The following is a 22,055-nucleotide window of genomic DNA, read 5'->3' as shown; positions in this document are numbered from 1 at the left end:
ATACTATATAGCATAAATAAGTATATATATATTCATTTTCAATGAGCCCTTCGGCCACTAGATGTGGGCATGTCCAGTGACGCAGCACAGTTGAGAAACGATTAATTTTATGCAAATTTGGTGTGACATGGTACAGCAACTACCAGTAGGATTGAAGACAGTTGAGCGCATGTGATCAGTGGCTTTAAATTCGCCAAGGCCATAAGCTAAGCTAAGCTAATTGGCGCTTGCACTTTCGCCTCAGAGAGATGGCTGCAATGGTAAAGAGCACACACTGCTTCTCCTTCATTACATATAATATTATGCATATATACACCGGTGAAATTTATATACAAACGCTCTCCCTCCAGAATGTTTAACTGTAGTGGCAAGGAAACAGGTTTCAAAATTGGAATGCTAGTTGTGCAACCCACTGATAAATGTTACTATGGCAACTAGTAGTAGGAATGCCTACTGGCAACTTCGTAGTACAGCGACTGGCAACATGCAGTGATAAAATCACTGTATGTGTGAGCGTACTGTAACACTGGGTAGGACCTCTCTTTGCTCTCAAAACAGCCTCAGTTCTTCGTGGCATGGATTCCACAAGATGTTGGAAACATTCCTTTGAAATTCTGGTCCACGTTGACATGACTGCATCACGCAAATTCCTGCAGATTTTTCAGGTGCTCTTTCATGCTTCAAATCTCCCGTTCTTTCACATCCCAAAGGTGTTCTGTTAGGTTCAGATCTGTTGACTGGGAAGGCCACTGAAGAACATTGAACTCATTGTCATGTTCATGAAACCAGTTAGAGACGTCGTTTGCTTTGTGACATGGTGCATTATCATGCTGGAAATAGCCATTAGAAGATGGGTAAATTGTGGCCATGAAGGGATGCACATGGTCAGCAACAATACTCAAATAGGCTGTGGCATTCAAGCAATGATGATTAGTATTAACTGGCCCAAAGTGTGCCAAGAAAACATTCCCCACACTATTACACCACCACCACCAGCCTGGACCGTTGACACAAGGCAGGTTGGGTCCATGGATTCATGCTGTTGGTGCCAGTTTCTGACTCTACCATCTGTGTGCCTCAGCAGAAATTATGATTCTTGAGACCAGGCTACGTTTTTCCAGTCTTCAACTGTCCAGTTTTGGTGAGCCGGTGCCCACTGCAGCCTCAGCTTTCTGTTCTTGAGAGAAGTGGAACCTGATGTGGTCTTCTGCTGTTGTAGTCCATCTGCCTCAAAGTTTGAAGTGCAAACCATTTTTTTGCACCATTCCATGTAAACTCTAGAGACTGTTGTGCATGAAAATCCCAGGAGACAGCCCCTATCAGTATGATTTTATGTAATGTACTGTTGCCACACGATTGGCTGATTAGGTAATTGCAGGAATGAGTAGGTGTACAGGTGTTCCTAATAAAGTGCTCAGTGAGTGTATATATAAAATGTTTTTATTTGATGAAGTAAACATGAAGTTCACATACAAGTCATCATGCTAATACAAAAAAGACATACAAATAAAAATGATTAAATAAATCAAATGTATTAATTGATTATGACTAAACTAAAAACAGATAATTCCGTCACTCAGAGATACACAAATGAAAGGAACAGAACCACTCTCAGACATTCTGATAAGGTACATTTTGGTTTTATTCCTACTTCTCCCCACTACTTTTTCCTCCCTATGTTCCTCTTTCATTTTCCACTTTTAATGAAATGCTAATGTGGTAGGAGTGCCAGAAGTTATGAAAATATTGCATAAATGACTGCTAAATTTTTATAAAAGAGCTCAGTGGATCCTCTCAAGGTAAATGTAATTTTCTCAATCACACAATGGTGCAAAAAAAAAAAACATCCAGTGAGCAGCAGTTCTGTGGGCAGAAATGCCTTGTTGATGAGAGAGGTCAGAGGAGAATGGAGAGACTGGTTCAAGCTGATAGGAAGGTTACGGTAACTCAAATGACCACTCTTTACAACCACAGTGAGATCTTCAGCTGTCCAGTTTTGTAGAACTGTTTAGATCATCTTGAATTCTTTATTTCATACTATAATTTGTGACAATGAACAGCCCTTTACTTGACACAGTATATTTTTTCCCTGTCTTGTCACACCGTAGAATCTGTAACAGTGTTCCTGGAAAACAAAAGGTGAAGTTCTGACAAAATTCAAATTGAATATACATCCCTCTTCTGCTAAATGTAGTCCATCAACCTAGATATGTTCATCATTAGAAGCTTTCCTCTTTAATTTTGGGCAAGAGGAATTACACTAATGTAAATAAAAAATACTTTAGCATTATGCATTTGGCATTCCTATATCAAACTTGTCTATTAGCAGGCTTAGCATGCAGTGTCTCTTGTCTGTGTGTGCATTGGTGTTTTTTGTGTGACTTTTCAGCAATAAATGAAAGCTCTCTTTGTCTTCCAGAGAAGAACAACAGCTTTAGAAACTCACAGACAGCAATAGAATAGGGAGAACTCATGCTCAAATGGTATGGCAGACATAAAGATTCTAGTGCAAGAGGATAAGAGACGATTGTAGATTTTGTTCTTCATCATAACATGTACAGATTATCGAGATAAGCATAATGTCTCTGGTTAAGAGTCTGTCTCCTCCAATGTCCTTGTGTAAAAACTGTGTAAGCAGTTGCCTTCAGTTCCTGCTTGTTCTGGGGGGGGGAGCTTTGCTTTAGTTTTGCCTTCAGCAAGTGAAATGCAGCTCAATTGGATTCAGGTCAGGTGATTCACTTGGCCATTGCACAACATTCCACTTCTTTGCCTTAAAAATTGTGGGTCGCTTTCAAAGTATGCTTCAGGTTATTGTCCATCTGGACTGTGAAATGAGTTCCAAGTATTTGGCTGAATCTGAGCTGATAATATAGCCTTGTACACGTCAGAATTCATTCTGCTGCTTTTGTCAGCAGTCACATCATCAGTAAATACAAGGGAACCAGTTTATACACGCCCACTCCATAAAAGGTGGTATGCTTCAGATCATGGCAGTTCCCTCCCTTCTCTATACACTTCTCTTGTGCAAGTTAATCTTTGTCTCACTTGTCAATAGGATGTTGTTCCATAAATGTACAGGCTTTTTAAGGATTTTTTTTTTTTTGGGCTCTAATCTGGTCTTTTTTAAGGCATACCAGTGGTTTACATCTTGTGATAAACCCTCTGTATTTGCTCTGGTGAAGTCTTCTCTTGATTGTTGACTTTGACACAGGGTGTGACTTTGAAAGGGTTTTTCTTCGTCAGGGAAAAAAAATCTTGTCATCTACCACAGTTGTTTTCTGTGGTCCTCCGGGCTTTTTGGTGGTCCTGAGCTCTCCAAAGCATTCTTTCTTTTTAAGAACGTGCCAAGTAGTTGATTTGGCTACACCTAATGTTTTTGCTGTCTCTCTGATGGTTATGTTCAGATTTTTCAGGCTTGCTTCACAGGCAATGACAGTTCTTTCAACTTCATATTGAGAGTTAACAACAATAGATTTCAAATGCAAATGCCACACTTGAAATTAATTCTAGATTTTTTATCTGCTTACTTGTGAGTGATATAATGAGAGAATAACACACACCTGGCCATGGAACAGCTGAGCAGCCAATCGTCCTATTACCTACATATTCATTATTTAACTCCAATATACTGTGGTAGACAGCTAAAATAAGAGTAACTTTGTCAGTATCCAAATGTTTATTGACCTGAGTGTACATACCTTTCATTATGGTGTCATTAGATTGTTATATATTTCCATAAATCTTATAAGCTAAAGTATGAGGTTCTCTTTACTTATGGGCTCTAAAATATACACAACTGTAAAATCAAGAGTTATGAATTTGCTAAAGATATTTATAAAAATCTTGGTTAGTTATCATGACATTCTAACACAAGCCAGCCTGAAAAGTATAACCATATGTCACTGAGAATCAGTAACACTTAGCTGTTATGCCAACTTTACATAAAATGAATGGAAACATTCTTCATGGCAAATTCTGCATGTTGGAATAAACCCTGTTTATTTAGGTTTATGTCTGTTGTCATGAAGGGCTTTTGCATGTGTCTTGTTAGTTTAGAAATATAGTAATATAATATTTAGTCTTTATTTTTAATCTTTATTTAAGCATAGAAATTTCACACAGGACTCTGCTTGTGTATTTAGACATAAAATATTGCATATAATAATTGTGTGTGTGTGTGTGTTTAGCCTGTGATAGTCATCTACTGTGTTCCTGTCTGTTTATTCCTTAGATAACGTTTACCTCAGAGCAGGTAAGCTGAGCCTCTCTCTCTCTTTCTCTCTCCTTCTCTCTCTCTCTCTCTCTCTCTCTCTCTCTCACACACAGACACACACATATTCTCTTATCCTCTGTCAGTCTCTCTCTCATTCCATCTCTGCATGGAGAAATAACAGGTGTTGAATTAACACATAGTGTTCGTGTAAATTCAGCAGGACTGTACGGAAATTCACTGGTACACTGGTAATTTCAGTAAAAAAAAAAAAAATTTTTACTGTAAATTCTTTCTTTGTTTCTTTGTTGTTTTCATTCTTTGTTTCTTTCTTTTTTGTTTCTCTCTCTCTGCATTCACTCTTTTCACCACTTCTCTGCTCTTCTTTCTTCTTTATTGCTCTTTCTCTTTTATTCTTTTCCTCATGTTTTAAGGAAGTGTCAGCAGCCTTGATAGCCTGCATGCTTGCCTGCATACAGAGAGGATTGCGGGGGGGGGTGTTGAATTTGTGTTTCTATCTGCATAGGTGTGTGTGAGTAAAAATTTGCATGCATGCTTGTAGTTGAGGTTCACCTCATAAAAGTAGCTCATAGGTCATATGAAAAGTGATTTCTTTGTTTGGCAGGTTCCACAACACGCCCTCACACGTATCCATGCGACACACACTCTTTAGGAAGTTTAATAGAATGTTTAGTTTGCAGGTATATAATATGGAACTTTGCGGTAAACTTGTACAATTATCCAAAATATAGCTTTTTGTTGGTAGCTTACAACCTGAAAGTGGAAGGAAAAAGTCCAAGTCAAGTCTCAGGTTTTGGATAAATGAATCCAAGTCAAGCTACTGGTCATGAAATGGTCATGACTTAAATTGGTCAGGTGTAAAGAAAAACAAGATACAAGTTGGTAGGTTTGTATCTGTGTTATTCTTCTGAATTACAGCAATGCTTGAATTTAAAACATTTACTCTTTTATTTATGTAGGTGTGTGCAGAGTTACTGGATCATTCAATGATTTTGAGATAATCTTTTGAGAGTGAATCTAAATGTATAGCATGTGAAAGTGAAAGTTCTGCATTCCTCAGAAGCGATCAGTAGCAAGACTGATGGGTATGCATTTCTGTAGTGCCTCTGACTGACAGTGTGTGTGTGTGTGGATTTAAACACTGGTTCAAATAGATGGTTCAAATTGTCTTTTGCGTGACTGAAATGTGCTTCATCAAGTCTTTCAGTGCAAACTGGTCTCGTTATGTAAAAAAAAAAAAAAATCAAGTCAGTGGTACTTAACTATTATTGGGGTGAAGGAGCCTATTTTTGTTGAAGTGAGGTTAGATAAATAGTGAACATGAAACTGTCATACCCACTGTTTAACTGTTTAACACCCTTCACGCTGTGGTTTTCATCTGATGAATGCTACAAGATCGTGTTTATGATTTCTGCTTTAGTCCTGTCTCATTGGTTTGTTCTCAGATTGTGTCCACCTGTTTTGTGTTTTTTGTTTGTCTATTTCTACCCTTATTGTGCCTTTTTGTCACTAAATTCACATCTTGTTTCCCTTATCTAAGTTCCTGTTTAGTGTTACAGTTGACAATTATGTATATTCTTGTGATTACTCTGATCGCATGTGTTTTACCCCACTACACACTTTGGCTATGATTCTTGGTTTGCCCTAATAAAATGACATGCTGTGTATATATACTTGTGCGCTGCTTCTCAGTGCACGTTACAGGAACGGGAAATACAGCTGTGCTTAAAGTCAGGAAAATACTGTTTTATCCCTGCGCCTGTGGCAAGTGAGGGTCTCAGGCAGTGGTATTGCATGCATATTTCTGGACCAAAATAGGTTTAGAAATCCCATTCCGTGGGCAGATTTTAAATGCCACTCCCCCTTTTGTGCTGCTCCTCCCATATCAGCACAGTATATTAATATATGACCAGAAAAATAGCAACAGAGTACAAACAAGAAAAAAACTGGCTTGGCGACACACCATCATTAACCAGGAAATCATGCTTACAGTGGCATGAAATTAAAACACTAAATAGAACCTTTTAAATAGTTAAAATTCAAATGCTAGTTTTACAAAAATTCATCTACAAAATAAACAAAGAACTCATTAAATTTTTCACTGTGCAGTTTTCATTATTTTTAATATTGCTTTTTAAAGTTCCCATTAACATGATTAAATGATTTTACATTTTTATATGCCCCAGTTCCTGCAGCCTGTATTAAATTAGAAGTTGTTGCTAAATTTGTAAAAGTATTAAATATTAGATTTCACATGCTGTTTAAAAGAATGCACTCTCAATTTGAAATCCTCAGTTTCAGTAGAGTTAAAGCACTTTCAACAGCAAGGGCATTTTCAACAGCACAAGCTTTTTCTCAAAAGGTATTCATTTCTAGATGTCAGCTTACCTCAGGAGAGAGGAAGTGAAGTGCTCTTCCAGCAAATGGTGAATTCTAGCAATCTACAGTTGTGGAATTAAATGTGCAAGTGTGTGATGGATTGGTGTTCAGCATGCATGCGTGTCTATCAGCCTGTGTTCCTGGGATAGGCTCTGGCACAGACGATTGCTTTAAGACTATGGGAAGCCTAAAATTCCATTAAAATGCAGCGATGAAATGCTCCAATATTAAATGTAAGAAATGTGTTTATTATTCATCACTGCTGTTGAAATTCAAGAATCAAATGATCAAATATCTCACTGCAGTATTGTGCTGTTTGTTCATTTAACTCAAACTGTTTTCAGTGAACAGCACAGCCTGAACAGCACAGAAAGTCTCCTTTTAAGCCCCCGACACAGCTCCTATGGCAGATTCAAGTCCACTGTGTTTTAATGGGAGCAAAGATTAACACTCATTGGACTACAAGATTTTAATACATAATTTTGGGTCCTGCCCAGAAGCACTGCTTCACTGGAGGCGAATGGGAGTGTGGGCGGGTTAGTTTTGCATAGAAAAAAATATCTCAACGTTTATTGAACAGTGCACTCTGCTGACCTGCCCAGATGCACGGCTTCTCTTTATGATGATTGGGAGAGCTTTCAAAGGGGCTGAACCCTTAGTTGTTTATTCTGCTACCATTTCAGTCTTACCTCAGAAAAAAGAGGTAATTAGAAGAGCCCCCAAAAGTCTAGTGCCAGTCTTGGCCATTGTATATAGAGATGATTCAAATACCTTTTTAATCTCTTGGCACTGTAAGGTTGCACCAGAGCCAAGCAGAGATTATGGACTAAGAATTACAGTGTGTAATTACAGTGTAGCAAACCTTATTAGCTGAGATTGTGCTGAGATTGTGATGAATGCGTAGAGACACACACTAATGTCAAAAATAGCAACAAAAATAATTTAAGTATAGTGGTGCAAATAGCAGAAGCAGAAAGTGTTACTTCTACATTATTTAGTAAAATACTGAAGGCGAAAAAGTGAGTTTTATTTATTGTAGTAGTCTTTAAAAAGTGAAATTGTAAGCAGATAGTGTACTGAAAACTGATTTCAATAGGTAACATTTCAGAATTCATATTTATTCCCAGCCATGTGACGAACATTTTTTATGCATAATGTCTGTATATAAAGTCTGCATTCTAAGCAAATGAAAGCTGCAGTTTGCTGCAAAGAAAAAAGAAACACACATGCACCCACACTTTGTTAAGCTAATCAATATCTTGTGCCTCTGTGTGTGCGTGTGTGTGTGTGTGTGTGTGTGTGTGCATGTGTGTGTGTGTGCTCACGCATGGTGTATTATTCTGAGCTAATGTGATAAAGTGATCATGTTCTACTTAAGCGTGCAAATCACAAAGCCTAACCAGAATGCTTAGCTGCTGGGGAAGGCAGGGGGTTGTTGGCATGGTAACAGCCACACACACCCACCACCTTACTGCTTAAGTGATTAGCTCGCGCACACATGTGCTAGGGTGATTACACACTGAGCGACACAGTGCCATTCTGGGACAGGAAGTCACATACATACAAAGCCTCAAATTCTCATTACTGTATGTGTTGTGTCTAAGTCATGTAGATGGTTGAGGATTTTTTTTAATACAGTCATCAAAAATGCCCTCTTTCAATCTTTCAGATGAGATAGTGATTAAACATAACATTCATTTTCTTTTCTTTCTTTCATACAGTGTTGTAGTTAGGTATGAGGCCTATAATCCAGGCCACAGTAATTTAGTAATTTAATTTTGTTTACTTGTACTTGTTTAAACATAAGTACTTGCTGCCAGTTTTTCCCTTTAGTGTTGCAATAATTTATTTAGCAAAAGATTTCCTTGAGAAAATGAAGATTATGATGAAACCTCCTGTGTGTTGATCCTTACGAAAGTGAGTCATGCATACAGAAGGTAAATAATGTAGCATATTGATGTAATCCACGGCAAGAGATGTCTGATGTGTTTTTCAGTTATAAGCCTTTTACCAGCTTATTAGCTTAACCTCAGCCTTATAACCACAGTGTGTTTGGGGGTGTAGAGCTTTTCTTAGCTGCAGCTTTAAACAATTATTGCTGAACCGCCTTTGGCAATTAAAATCTGATATTGAGCATTTACTAGCCTGGTCTTTTACTAGTCTTAGAAATTTTGCACCATAATTTTTTCTAATAAACAATGTCTGAGATTTTTATTCATGAACTTTTCATCCACAGAGCACAATATTATATTTTATTGCAATTAAATATAATACAAATATAATACAAGATGTTTCAAATCAGAAATATATTGTATTAAATTATTATCACTTTTAAATTAAATTTGACATTATCAGTTCCCATTCAGCTAGACTTATTACAATAACTAAAGACTAAATAACTATATCATGACAGGAACTGGGCAGTTGAAGATTAGAAAAAGACCAGCCAATCTCTTCCTGCACTCACTGTAGCCTCAGATTCCTGTTCTTGGCTGACTGGAGTGGAACTTGATGTGGTCTTCTGCTGTTGTAATACATCCACCTCAAGGTTCAGGGTGTTGTGCATTTTAAAATGCTTTTCTGCTCACTACAATTGTAAAAAGTGGTTATTTGAGTTACCATGGCCTTTCAGTCAGCTTGAACCAGTCTCTCCATTCTCCTCTGACCTCTCTCATCAACAAGGCGTTCCCACTCACAGAACTGCCACTGTGTTTTTTGTTTTTCTCGCCATTTGGTGTAAACTCTATAGATCGTGTGTGTGTGTGTGTGTGAAAATCCCAGATCAGCAGTTTCTGAAATGCTCAGACCAGTCTGTCTGTCAACATGAAGCTCTTGACCTGTATCTGTCTGATTTTATGCATTGTGCTGCTGCCACATGATTGGCTATTTGGATAATTGCATAAATGTGCAGGTGTGCATTAAGCATAAAAGTATAAATGTGCAGGTGTACTTTTAGGTGTTCAAAGTGCTAAAGTGGTTGGTGAGTGTATATAGGAAGCAACTGCAGTGCACTTTAGTAATAATAGTAGGTGCAGGAAGAATGGAGCATAGTACACAAGGTTTCCAAAGAAACAGGATGTTTCATTAGCTGTGCAAGCAAAGTGCTTGTGAAACTGTAGCAGATTTTACCTTTTTTCTGCGCTCAATTTTTACTATATCTACTATATGAAGAAGAATATAGTCTGTACATTCAGTTTAATCTGTGCTTTACCATTAAACTGTGTTGAAACAAAATTTATTCTGAACCTTCCCTTGAATTGGCAAATTAGATCACTTCCTTAGAAGTTCTGGTTTGGGCTGTCCTTTTTGAAGTAGGTGGTTTGAGCACCTGTGTTTTTCCATAATGAATATTCAAATAAGAATGACTTCTGAGCATTAATGGGTGGGTGCAAGGTTATGCATTTAAAGCCAGACCAGGGTTGGAAGAAAAAAAAAATCAAAACAAATATGATTAGGTTTAAAATAAGCTTGGAGAGAAATGTTAGGAGTGGAAGTGGGGGTGGTGGCAGTAGTCATGGTGATAGTAGCTATAGGCTAATGGCTTACTGCCAATCAGAACTAAACAAATGTAAGGGGTATATAGAGTAAATTGAGTGTTGAGAGCTTACTGAGGGTTCGATGACTGCCTTAAACTACATGTATGGAAATAGCTGTTCTATTTTTGTCGAGAAGAAATTAAACAGAGAGTCAGGAGAGAGAGAGGAGTAGAGATCAGTAGAGCAAGGGAACAACCTTCTCACACTTTTTTGATAGCTGTCTATATTTAGCACTGTGTATATTTAAGGGTTCCACTGAAAAATGACAGTTGTAAAACTGTTTTTGCTCTAGAAGATTAATGTATGATACACAAAATATTGATCTGAAATAGGCCACAATAATATCATCTGAGAAAAAAATGGAATAAAATATCTCAAATGAAATCACATAAAATATTAGGGCCACTGCTTATTTACTGAGTTTCATCATTAATCCGTGAAGAAATTATATTAAAAAAAAAAATTAATTTGACACCAACTTTTTCCAAACATGGCATCTAGTATAAGTTGGAAGTCATCATGACAAATTAAGTCCAGTCATTGTTCCTGTTTCCCCCCTTCCTCCTGTCTTTGTTTACCAGCGCGTTCTCTCAGGGCATAGATCACACCCTTTGAATGCTGTCATATGATACTTAGAGTTGTGATGTGGACACACAGAAACAATGTGTTTGTCTCCCCAGAGTGTTGTTATAGAGAGATGAATGTGAGCTTGGGTTAGTGTTAATTATAGTTGGACAGAATTTGGGTGATCAGTTTCAAATCTTGTGTCAGTTAATATTAATTCATGGTTTTGCCTAATGTTTAGATGTGTTGCACTGATATGGGTGTTATATGTGTATTTTGTTTGTGTATTTCTTGCTCCCTTTATTTCCTACTATGAGTCCCACTCAGAGATATCAATTCAGGTCAGGGAATGAGACTCAAGTTGCACTTCAGTGACATGTTGACTGACTTGCGGCTCGACTCAGACTTTTACTTGTTTGATTCGTAACTTGGACACAAGTCTGCAAACTAATGAAATTTCTACTTGGATAGTAATGTGAGCAAAAAACTAAGTAGGACTATGAAAATAAAGCAGCAAATTAATAAAGACATTCTTATCTAACCTTACAGTAAGTGTGTGGCTTCGTCTGTGAGTTCTCTGTTTGCCTTGCTCAGTCATTTAGTGCAAATTGTAGTGGTAAAGCAGAACCACATTAAAAAGACTTTCATACTGTGGATCAAGTCGCCAAAAGGTGAGTCAGAAAAACAGGTGTCCTTGGTTGCAGAGCATTAAAAATGGTTACTAAGAGGTACTTTCTCACGAATACAGATTGTTCACTATGGGCCTTATTCGGAGTTTAGTTACACATGCGTACTTAGGAGTCAAAACTGTAATAGCACACATTGGGATTCAGACCTCTGACATATCTACAGACATACAGTACGTGCTAATTGGACAGTAGCACCTGACCTTTGAGTTGTGCAATATCGTCTCAAGCAAGGAGACGATAAGCAAGCAGTCTTTCTTGTTTGTTTTGCGAATTTTAGTGAATGATATTTTCCGGGGGAGCAATGCTGCTAAAGCTGCACGCACTTGAGGAGACAGTAGCTTCCAGAAGAACTCACAGACACCCACAACTGACTAGAGTTATTCTAATAGACAGACAGAGTAATGCCATCATTCCAACCCAGTTCCGACCATCTCTTGGACTCCAGGCCATACGTGGTTGAGGGATTTAAACTTATGTTCTCCAGGCGAGAGGGCAAATGCTTTTACTCTTACAGTGCTCAGGAACCCATTGTTTTAGACGTTACAGTGTTTTGTAATTTCAATAACACATTTCTGTAATCATGTTGTAATCTGATGAGTTAGGATTGACTGTTAACACTGACGGAACTAACTGACTGTTATTCACTGCATTCTACGTGGGACATTCTGTGTTAGAGATACAATCTGTGTGCTCTGAGTTGTCAGTACTGTCAGCTGTAATGCACATCTCTAGCTGGTTATTTCAGCATATTTCGGTTCATCATTATACTGTGCCATATAGTATACACTTCTCTGTGATATATGGAAATATGCTGGTTGGTCATGCGATGTATAGAAAAACAAATGAGTGAGTGACTGAGCAGGGGAACTACAGGATCAGGATTAGGAAACACTGCATTTAAAAGTGCCATGGTAATTATTTTTAATTTGCAGCAACCGCAATCTGTATTGTGTAAATGATCCACTGGTAGCATGAAGATTATTGTGTGCTTGTGAGTGTTGTAGGTTGTAGCAGAAGGACTACAGCGAGTTAGCTGATTTACAGTTTTGTAACTGTTTACGTGGCTGAGACAAGTTGTATATTCACATGAATGAGAGTCATGCCTGTGTTATATATACTGAAGATGTATGCCCACTCACACAAGTGCACATACACTCTTTTGGTTCTAACACTTTTCGCAGTAATTAAACCAGGTTCAGTGTCTGATGTTCTAATTTTCTATCACTTTCACAGCTATTAAAGAGAAGTACAGCGACTGGACTGAGTTTCTGGTGAAGGAGCTCACAGGCTCACGAACAGCACCAGCTAACCTGCTTGAAGGGGTGCGTATATGATGTGAATACATAATCTATACATTATATAGGATATACAGAAGATATACAGTACATTATACATATCCTATATATTATATAGGATATACAGAAGATATACAGTACATATATATATATATGTAGAGAGAGAGAGAGAGAGTTTTTGGAACCTGTTGAAGTTCAGGAACTTTGCATTTCCGTTATGGGTTAGGGGTTGCGTGTAGTATTAATTTTTACTAGTTGACCAGTAATTCAAAAAAGTAATTGACTAGTTTCATATTAAAGCAAAAACTGATTCAAGACATTGCTATTTTAGGATGTTTTTTTAGTTCAGAAAAATGAAACTGAGAAACAACAGTAGACAATGCATCAATCCGCACTTCGCTTAACAGATATACACAGGCTACGATATTCTGCTTCAATGCTTTTTAGGCTACGCTGTTAACAACAAAATTAAATCTGTGCAATAAATGCACACCGTTGTGAATCTGAGTACCATATTACACTATTTGAGCATGTACCAATTATAAAAATGCACTTATATGGATGTAGTGGCTCAGCTGAATTCATTTCTGGATCTGCGACCGCACAGCACGGAAGCTGATTCCTTAAGTGGAAACTCATGAATTCATGAATTCTTAAAAACGTTTGTGGGTGGAAATGTTTTGTGAACAGGTTCCTGTGGTGGAGATGTGTTGTTTTTGTGTATTTATCTTTATGAGATTTAATAATAAAGTAATATAATTATTAATATTAATAAATATTTATATTTGTACAATTAATAATAAAATAATTATATAATTATTTAAATAATTGATAATTAATAAAAAAAATTAATAATGAGAATTAATAATGATGTCTACAAATCAGGCCGGTCAGTAACGTGTGTGTTTGTTTTCTCTTGTAGCCTCTGAGGGGTAAGAACACAGTGGATCTGATTGTGCCTGGGTGTTTCTTAGAGATCCGTGATGCCAGCGAGCCATTTGTGTACTGGGCAGTGCGGGTGCAGCGAAACGTTGGCGGGCGTCTTTGGCTCAGCTATGTGGGACTGGAAGAGCCCGCCCACTACATCTGGATTTTCTACTTGGACATAAGGCTTCGTCCACTGGGCTGGGCTAAAGAAAACTCTCTCACAATGGAACCACCAAAAGGTAAGAATATTTACAGGTTACCACCCCAAAGTCGATAATTTTCAGATAACAGAACATCTTGAAGTGTTTCATTCCTCTTATACCTCAGCAAAACTAATTTTTTTTTAAGAACAACCTTACACTTTTTTCCCATTTACAGTTATATTTTATCAATGAAACAAGTTAGTTCTTGTTATCACTTACATTTATAACAGCCTTAAACAGTTGCTCCTTCACTGACCTCTCTTTTTCCTCACTCTTAAAATTAATAAGATAAAAAAAAATGCACCTTGAAGAATTTCCAGGATATGAAAACATAGCTGACACTGGATTACACAATGAATAATAAAAAAGAAAGGTGATGTCAAAACAGTGTCAGCATGAACATGTCAGATCTGAAAAATGGTATGTATACAATTCCTTGGAATATCAATCGTAGATGTGTAGCAATCAAAACGTGAAAAATGCCCAAGGATAGGCTAGGAGTAAAGTAAACATGGTACACAAAGGAATAATAGTGTGTTCAAGTTTATTGTTTTTTAATCACATTAATCACTCAGTAATAGCTTGCATGTATTTGACTCATGCACTTGGACTAATTACAGTAAATACAGTGCAGTTACTTTGTGTAATAACAAATCATGTAGTAGTTTCTTTTTTTTCCTACTGGACCTGTAACTAATAGCCCTGTAGTGTTAGTCTGTGAACTTTTATTAGATCACTGTTTCCCTATTCTGTTTCCACAGTGCACATTTTAGTTTGTTTCTTGCTCCACTTGAGAGATGAAATAATTAATGAACAAATCATAATGAGATACAATAGGGAAAAAATGTGCAATGCAGGTGAATGCAGTGAATCACTACAGCACACTACATTATAATACCAGCATATTTTTATTTTACACAAGCTTCTTAGAGCTGAATTGAAGGGACAACAGTTTGCTGTGCTCTATACCTTCTGCAAAAAAATCACTAGAAGCACAGTGTTTGTGTGTGTGTGTGAGTGTGCATGCTGTGGGTGGGTGGGTGTGGGAGTGTGAGTCATTCTCTTGTTTTTCTGAAAAACAGATCCTTATCATCTTCTCTGGAACTGTGAACAAAATATCTAGACCAAATCGTGTAATATTAGATATCCACCTTTTATACAGTAATATCATATATATTTAAGAAATAAAACAAGACTCTTATAGGAAAATAATCAAGAACAATGCTATTACCATGCGGAAGATTATTTTCCTATAACAGCAAGGCTGGAAGTGTTTATTCCTCGTATATCGAGGTATACCTCATATATACCTCGTATATTGCACTTGCGATATTTTTAATTTATTAAAGAATATTTTGTAGTTTATAGTTACATTTAATTGTTTATTCTGTAAAACAAGTTAGTTATGTTATTGCTTACATTATAGCAGCTATAAACAGTCGTTCCCTCCAAAATCTCGGCTTTTTCCCTCTCTTGAATACATTGCTAATAAGACAGAAAAACAAACAAACAAACAAACAAAAAAAACAACGCAGGTTGTCATGTTACTGAGAAAACCAGGAAGTGCAAAGTCGTACCTCCCGTGGCGGAGCACTTACTGACTGTTACAAAGCACCTGACACCTGAGACTCATTCAATTACAATATGTTGTTTAATGTCCATGTATTATTGGGCTTATAATATGTAATATAAATATGTAATATTATAATATGTAATATTATAAGCCCAATATATAATATGTCAAGTGTTCACATGTAAGTCCCTCTGAGTGAGCTGTTACTATAGAAACGATAAAGCACTACTGTCTCAGCCGGAGAAAATTAACCAACACTTTCTGGCCAATCAGATTTGAGAATTGAACAGCTCTGTGGTGTAAAATGTACTATTAATGAAGGGGGGGTGGAAAAATAGATAATAAAAGGTAGATGGACAGATGGCTATTTATAGTCTTAAATGAATGGATAGATGGAGAGCTTGCTGGAAGAATTGCTGGATAAGTTGAGAGACGCACTGATGTCGAGCGCTGTTCTCTTTTCCTCTGCAGAAGTGCGGGATCTGAGGAGTACTACGGAGTGGAGTGAAGCTGTAGAGAGAGCCATGTCTGCAGCTCTGGAAAAACCTCTGCCTCTGGAGGTCTTTAAGGTAACTGAGCGTGTTTATGGGAAATAAATGATAGATTATTGACTGAAGGTTCTTCTCGGAATGCTGTATGAGAATTATTACTTAAAAGACATTGTTAATTTAACTGAAGTTTGAATAGCAATTTTAATAATGATTTATCGTACATACAAATAATGCAAAACCTTTTTTTGTTATACGATTGTGATTGTCACAAATGCTGAGCTTTAAGACACATCAATTATTAAAAGTTACACAGTCCACAATCCAGAGTTATTATCCAAAAACAAGCACAAACTGACTGTTGTACTTCCCTAATGAGATCATTCTACAAACTCTTTGTTGCTGGAAGAATAAAATCAAATCCCTTGTACTTGCATTCTAGGCTTCAGAAGGCTCTGCAATACAATATCCGTGTATCTGTACACCTGCTTGATAAATTCAGAGTACCTGGCATAGTCCTCCTCTTAAATCTATGCTTGCCATAATGCAAAATCTCGCTGCTTTAGTGTCCTGGCTTCTCATTGGCTATGTTTACAAGCAGCCTAATAAGCTGTTAATAAGATGACTACATACATAGAATACAATAAACTGATTGAAGCCTATCTGAATGAAATTTCTCTCGTGATTTAATGAGCTTGGTAATCCTTTTAATAATCAGTTAAATAGAAAAATAATAGTCATGTAAACCTGAATACTTTCACTATTAGAATCAGTGCTTGAGTTCTGCACGTGTGTGTTTGAGTCACGAGGCACTCCTTGTGCAGTAAAACCGTCCAGTAAGATAACACAGCTCATGTTACAGATCTATTTAAAATAATTTTGAGGTTGGATGGGCGGTAAGATGGGTATCAACATAACATTCTGAGGCAGATGCAGGATGGAAATTGATCTCAATATTCGGGAGACATTCAGCATGGATGCAGAACATGTACACAGTAAAAAAAAAGGGGGGGGGGGGGGGGGGGGTATTTCTTGTGACTAAGTGGCCTTTGATATTGGTAACACTAGAAGATGAGTAAAGAAATTATAGATATATGTTATACTGTTAGACTGATATATATATTTTCATCAAGCAAAGCATCCTTGTTTCCGAGTGACTTTTTTCTTTTTTCTAAGATGTGACTTTTTTCTTTTTTCTAAGATGGAACTAATGGAACTAACTAAACTTAACAACACAAATTTTTTATGCAATTTTTAAAAAAAAGCTGAACACACTGACCGGACTCACGCTTCTTGTTATTAAGGCAATGTTGAGACTAAAATTTGCTGTACACAAGCACATAACTTTAGATTATGTGTTACATGCATATAAATGAAAATTGTCTGCAGAGTGTCGAGTATAGGATATGTTTAAATAAACAGTTCATTCAGAATCTGCAGTCGAATCAGAATGGATTTGTTCAGATTGGTGAACATTTTTGCTTGGTAGAATGCGCTTCCTTCACTTCAAATTACTCTAGTTCACACTCTCTTGCACCTACCATCACTAGTCTCTAGTCATTCAGAATATAAATCCTTATAGATCTCCTATCATTGTGGCCTCAGTTGCATGTTTTTTTAGTTGCTCTGGATAAGAGTGTCTGTTAAAAGTGTCTGTTCCTGCTGAAAGAGGCCACTGCCATTAGGGAATACCGTTGCCATGAAGGGGTGTAATCCACAGCAATGTTTAGGTAGGTGGTACGTGTCAAAGTAACTTCCACGTGAATGCCAGGACCCAAGGCTTCCCAGCAGAACATTGCCCAGAGCATCACTATGCCTCCTCTGGCTTGCCTTCTTCCCATAGTGCATCCTGGTGCCATCTCTTCCCCTGGTAAGCGCCGCACATGCACCTGGCCATTCACATGATGTAAAAGAAAATGTGATTCATCAGTTCAGGTTACCTTCTTCCATTGCTCCGTGGTCCAGTTCTGATGCTCACGTGTCCATTGTAAGCGCTTTCAGCGATGGACAGGGGTCAGCATGGGCGCTCTGGCTGGTCTGCGGCTACACAGCTCCATACGCAGCAAGCTGCAATGCACTGTGTGTTCTGACACCTTTCTATCATAGCCAGCATTAACTTTTTAAGAAGTTTGTGCTACAGCATCCCTTCTGTGGGATCAGACCAGACGGGCTAGCCTTCGCTCCCCACGCGCATCAGTGAGCCTTGGGTGCCCATGACCCTGTCGCCGATTCACCAATTGTCCTTCCTTGGACCACTTTTGGTAGGCACTAACCACTGCATACTGGGAACACCCCACCTGCCGTTTTAGAGATGCTCTGACCCAGTCGTCTAGCCATCACAATTTGGCGCTTGTCAAAGCGGCTCAGATCCTTACGCTTGCCCATTTTTCCTGCTTACACAGCAACACATCAACTTCAAGAACTGACTGTTCACTTGCTGCCTAATATATCCCACCCCTAGACAGGTGCCACTGTAACGAGATAATCAATGTTATTCACTTTACTTGTCAGTGGTTTTAATGTTAAGGCTGATCGGTGTATATCCACCATGTAATGAACAACAGGTGAAAATAACGATGAGTCGAGGCTGCTGCTTGGTAGACACAATTGATAAAGCATCTGGTAGCTGTTAATGGTCAGGTTGGAGGGAGATGAAATGAAGAACCAGACAGGAATTATATACTAGCATTAGACCAAACTGAGCACATCAGGAGACATGAAAATGTGTATGTGCTTGTGTGTGTTACAGGATCATGCTGATTTGCGTAAACACTCATTCAAAATGGGGATGAAGCTAGAGATGGTATCACCACAAGAACCCTTCCACATCTGCCCTGTGTCTGTCACTAAAGTGAGCCATATTCCTTTCTCTCTCTATCACACACATAACACACACACACACAGACACATTAATTACTGTAAAAATTACTGTATTCAAATTACTGTAAAATTCATAATGCATTCAAAATCATTCAAATGCATCCAAATATTAATCTATACTTTTACACTACCATAAACAAAACATTATATTTATCTCTGTGGTAAGGTAATGGCACTAAAGGTGTATTGGAAGGGTAACAGTTGACATGTTACATCAACATGTCTTTTTTTCTTCTTAATTTTCATGAGACAGGGTGAAAAGAAATCAGGGTGCATATTTTGACAGCTGTTTTTTTTCCTCCTTATGCTTTGTGCAGTTAGATAAATAAAATTATGGGGTCACTATTACCATGATTTTAACAACTAACACCTCAAAATTTCAACCACAAGGGTTCGAACACCAAACCCCTTTCATCTGGAAATAGTGATCCAGTCCAAATTAACTTGACACAAGCCCTCTGTTAAAGACATTATTTAAATGCCAAACAGGTGTTCCTTTGCCTTTGAATGAAATGTGATCATTTACGTAGTACTCAGACTTCTTGTGACAGCCCAAATGAGACCAAAACCTGCTAACAATTCTGTCTGTGTTTCTCATGTAGGTGTATAATGAGTACTACTTCCAGGTCACTGTGGATGACCTGAGCGGTGAAGCCCCGCCCTGCTCAGTGCTGTGTCATGCCGATTCTGCAGGCATCCTGCCAATCCAGTGGTGCTTGAAGAACGGGGTTGGCCTGCAGAGGCCTAGGGGTGAGTCCATACAGCCATTTGATCCCAGTTTAATTGCTTCTGAATTTATATTCGTTGCTCATGTATGAGTGTGTGAGTAATTCTGTGTGTCCGTATGTCTATGTATGTCTGGACATCTCCAACCTAACCTCTCTCTTCTGTTTCTCTCTCTCTCTTTTCTTGCCCTTTATCTCTTGCTGCGTTTCTGTCTTCTGTCTCTCTCGCTCAGGTTTTCAGTCTCAGGACTTTGACTGGGCAGATTATTTGAAGCACACAGGTACTGAGGCTGCCCCAGATGCCTGTTTCCCCAGTGTAAGAACACTCTTTGACACTCATACATGCACACACACACACACACACACACTTTCATTTACATTGTGCACCATTAACCTATGTTCAGTACTTCGAGGTTATGCTAGTTTTTTGTGTTATAGTTTTTCTGTCTATATTATTGTTTCTTTCCTTTTAAAGCATAATTTTCAGTTTGACATTGGTGAGTTTTCACAGGTAATTTTTCATTTTTAGTTTTTAGGCATTTTTATTCATTTCATTTTATATTGAGTTGTTGCTTTAGTACACTGAACTTGTATCTACATTCGATTTTCAGGTATGTTTACAGTTACTGACATTAGCCCATATGTTGCTATGCACACTTTGTCAGGCCCCTCTACCCAACCAGTAGAAAGTGACCATCATGGTACCACCACTGACAGCAGAGACACATGGTAGTAAAATAGTGGTGTGTGATGTGTGTAATGTGTATAAAACCTTTTTTTAATGTAGACTTTGGGATTTTTTCTTATCGCTATATAAAGATGCTTGGGCAATTTTGTTGAAACTAGAGGATTTCCCCTTTTACTGTAGGTATTTGCCCACAGTGTACCTCTTTGTACCTCTATTTATACACTCTTCCTCATCATATAGCACCTCTCACAACACACTGCAGACATTTCGATGTAAGAGTTTTTGCTTTCAGTTCTTGCACTGAACACAGTTTTTATTTACACCCTTCATGCCTGGTCATTTTTCCAAGAGTGCTTTCCCAGGAAACATTCTCGAACATGTAGTGAGTGGGTCTGTTTAAATGTATAGGCTTGTTGTTTTTGATTTTTGCCAATTATACTTATTTGCCTCAAAATAATTATTAATTGTGTTGTTCTTGTCTCTGATTCAAGATGAGTAATTGAGTTTTGCCTGAACATCAAAACATTTTTTTTCATACTGCTATTAATCCCATAATTTATTTGTAGTATATGTTTTTGTGCAGTTAATCACAAAGGTATGAGCAGCCTTTGAACAAACAGTAAATCAATATTTATGCCTCTCTTGCATGTGTGTTTGTGTTTGTGAATGTCTGTGTGTGCATGGCTTGTGTACCTATCTGCGTGTGTGTGTTTGTTTGTGTGTGTGTGTGTGTGTGCAGGCGTCTCTGAGTCGGGGCTTCTGTAAGGATACATGGTTGGAAGCTGTAAATCCACTTCAGCCAGGTGAAATCAATGTTGCACGCATCACTCAGGTTAAAGGTCGGCTCCTCTGGCTTCGATATGAAGGTAAGAGACTGCTGTGTGTGTGTGTGTGAGAGAGAGAGAGAGAGAGAGAGAGTATATGTGTATGTGTCATTCTCTTTCTCTTTGGTGTTAACTGTTTGGGTCATTATTATAGTAACAAGGTGAAATGAAAGTGTCTGAACTCAAAATGGCAGGTGGTATGTAAATATGAAACAGACGCTGTCAGTGGTTAAGATAAGATAAGATGATAAGAGTTAAGATGTACTTTTATTGATCCCCCTTAGGGGAAATTCAAGTTGACACAGCAGCACATGTAGGAGGAATAACATCAAAGAAAAGGATTTCCATAAATACCTGTACAACAGAAAGAAAAGAATAACAGAAACAATAGAAAAAATAGAAACAATAAAATAGATCTGTGTATATGTACATATGCTAGAGTCCTATTTGTATATGTACATGTTCATACATGACGATTTGAGGCATGTGGCTAGATGAATCTGTGGCTGAACGTGCTCCTGAGCCTCCTCAGCTCAGCACAGGATGAGAAGGACTGTCCATGATAGCTTCATTCTCATCCTCTTCTCAATCACCTATGAAGCTTTCAGTTGTCCCATTACCTCCATCTTTTAACAACACTCCAAACCTGGGGCGCACGAGAGAGGCTTTCAGGACTCCTTTTTCATCAGTATTGTTATTATGGACCAAAAGTGATATGACAGTAACATATATTCAATATTACTACTGGCATGTGTTTGGGAGGTAGACGGAAACCAGAGAACTCAGAGGAAACCCACATGGACACGGAGAGAACACGCAAAACTCCCTTTTATTTTTAGTAAGATTACCCTTACACTGAGATTAGCATTACAGCTTTGCTCTGCACTGTACAGAATTTTGCTGGGGTTTTTTAAACATTGGTACTTATCCAGCCAATAAAACTTTGGCCTAGACCAGGGGTCTGCAACTTTTACTGTCAAAAGAGCCATTTTGCCCACTCTCCCCCTAAATAAAATTCATCTGGAGCCGCAAAACATATCTGACCCTTAAAAT

At 37.9% G+C, this 22,055-nt stretch overlaps 1 protein-coding gene across 3 annotated transcripts in view; it reads left to right on the top strand.

Moving 5' to 3' along the window:
• The window catches only part of sfmbt2 (Scm like with four mbt domains 2), a 59,385-nt gene that overhangs the window by 21,850 nt on the left and 15,480 nt on the right, over nt 1–22,055 (top strand). For 2 of the 3 annotated variants that reach the window (XM_026923135.3, XM_026923134.3), the window contains exons 5-12: nt 4,232–4,252; nt 12,633–12,721; nt 13,617–13,860; nt 15,869–15,966; nt 18,635–18,736; nt 19,368–19,515; nt 19,724–19,806; nt 20,918–21,044. In XM_026923135.3, coding sequence (XP_026778936.3) covers nt 4,232–4,252; nt 12,633–12,721; nt 13,617–13,860; nt 15,869–15,966; nt 18,635–18,736; nt 19,368–19,515; nt 19,724–19,806; nt 20,918–21,044 — 912 coding nt within the window. The remainder of the gene's footprint in view (nt 1–4,231; nt 4,253–12,632; nt 12,722–13,616; nt 13,861–15,868; nt 15,967–18,634; nt 18,737–19,367; nt 19,516–19,723; nt 19,807–20,917; nt 21,045–22,055) is intronic. The other variant, XM_034313246.2, reaches the window with a different exon arrangement.

This window comes from Pangasianodon hypophthalmus, chromosome 18 (assembly GCF_027358585.1).
Source record: "Pangasianodon hypophthalmus isolate fPanHyp1 chromosome 18, fPanHyp1.pri, whole genome shotgun sequence".
Lineage (NCBI taxonomy): Eukaryota > Metazoa > Chordata > Actinopteri > Siluriformes > Pangasiidae > Pangasianodon > Pangasianodon hypophthalmus.
The sequence above is the reverse complement of the archived record's forward strand: the minus strand, read 5'-3'. Positions and strand labels throughout refer to the sequence as shown.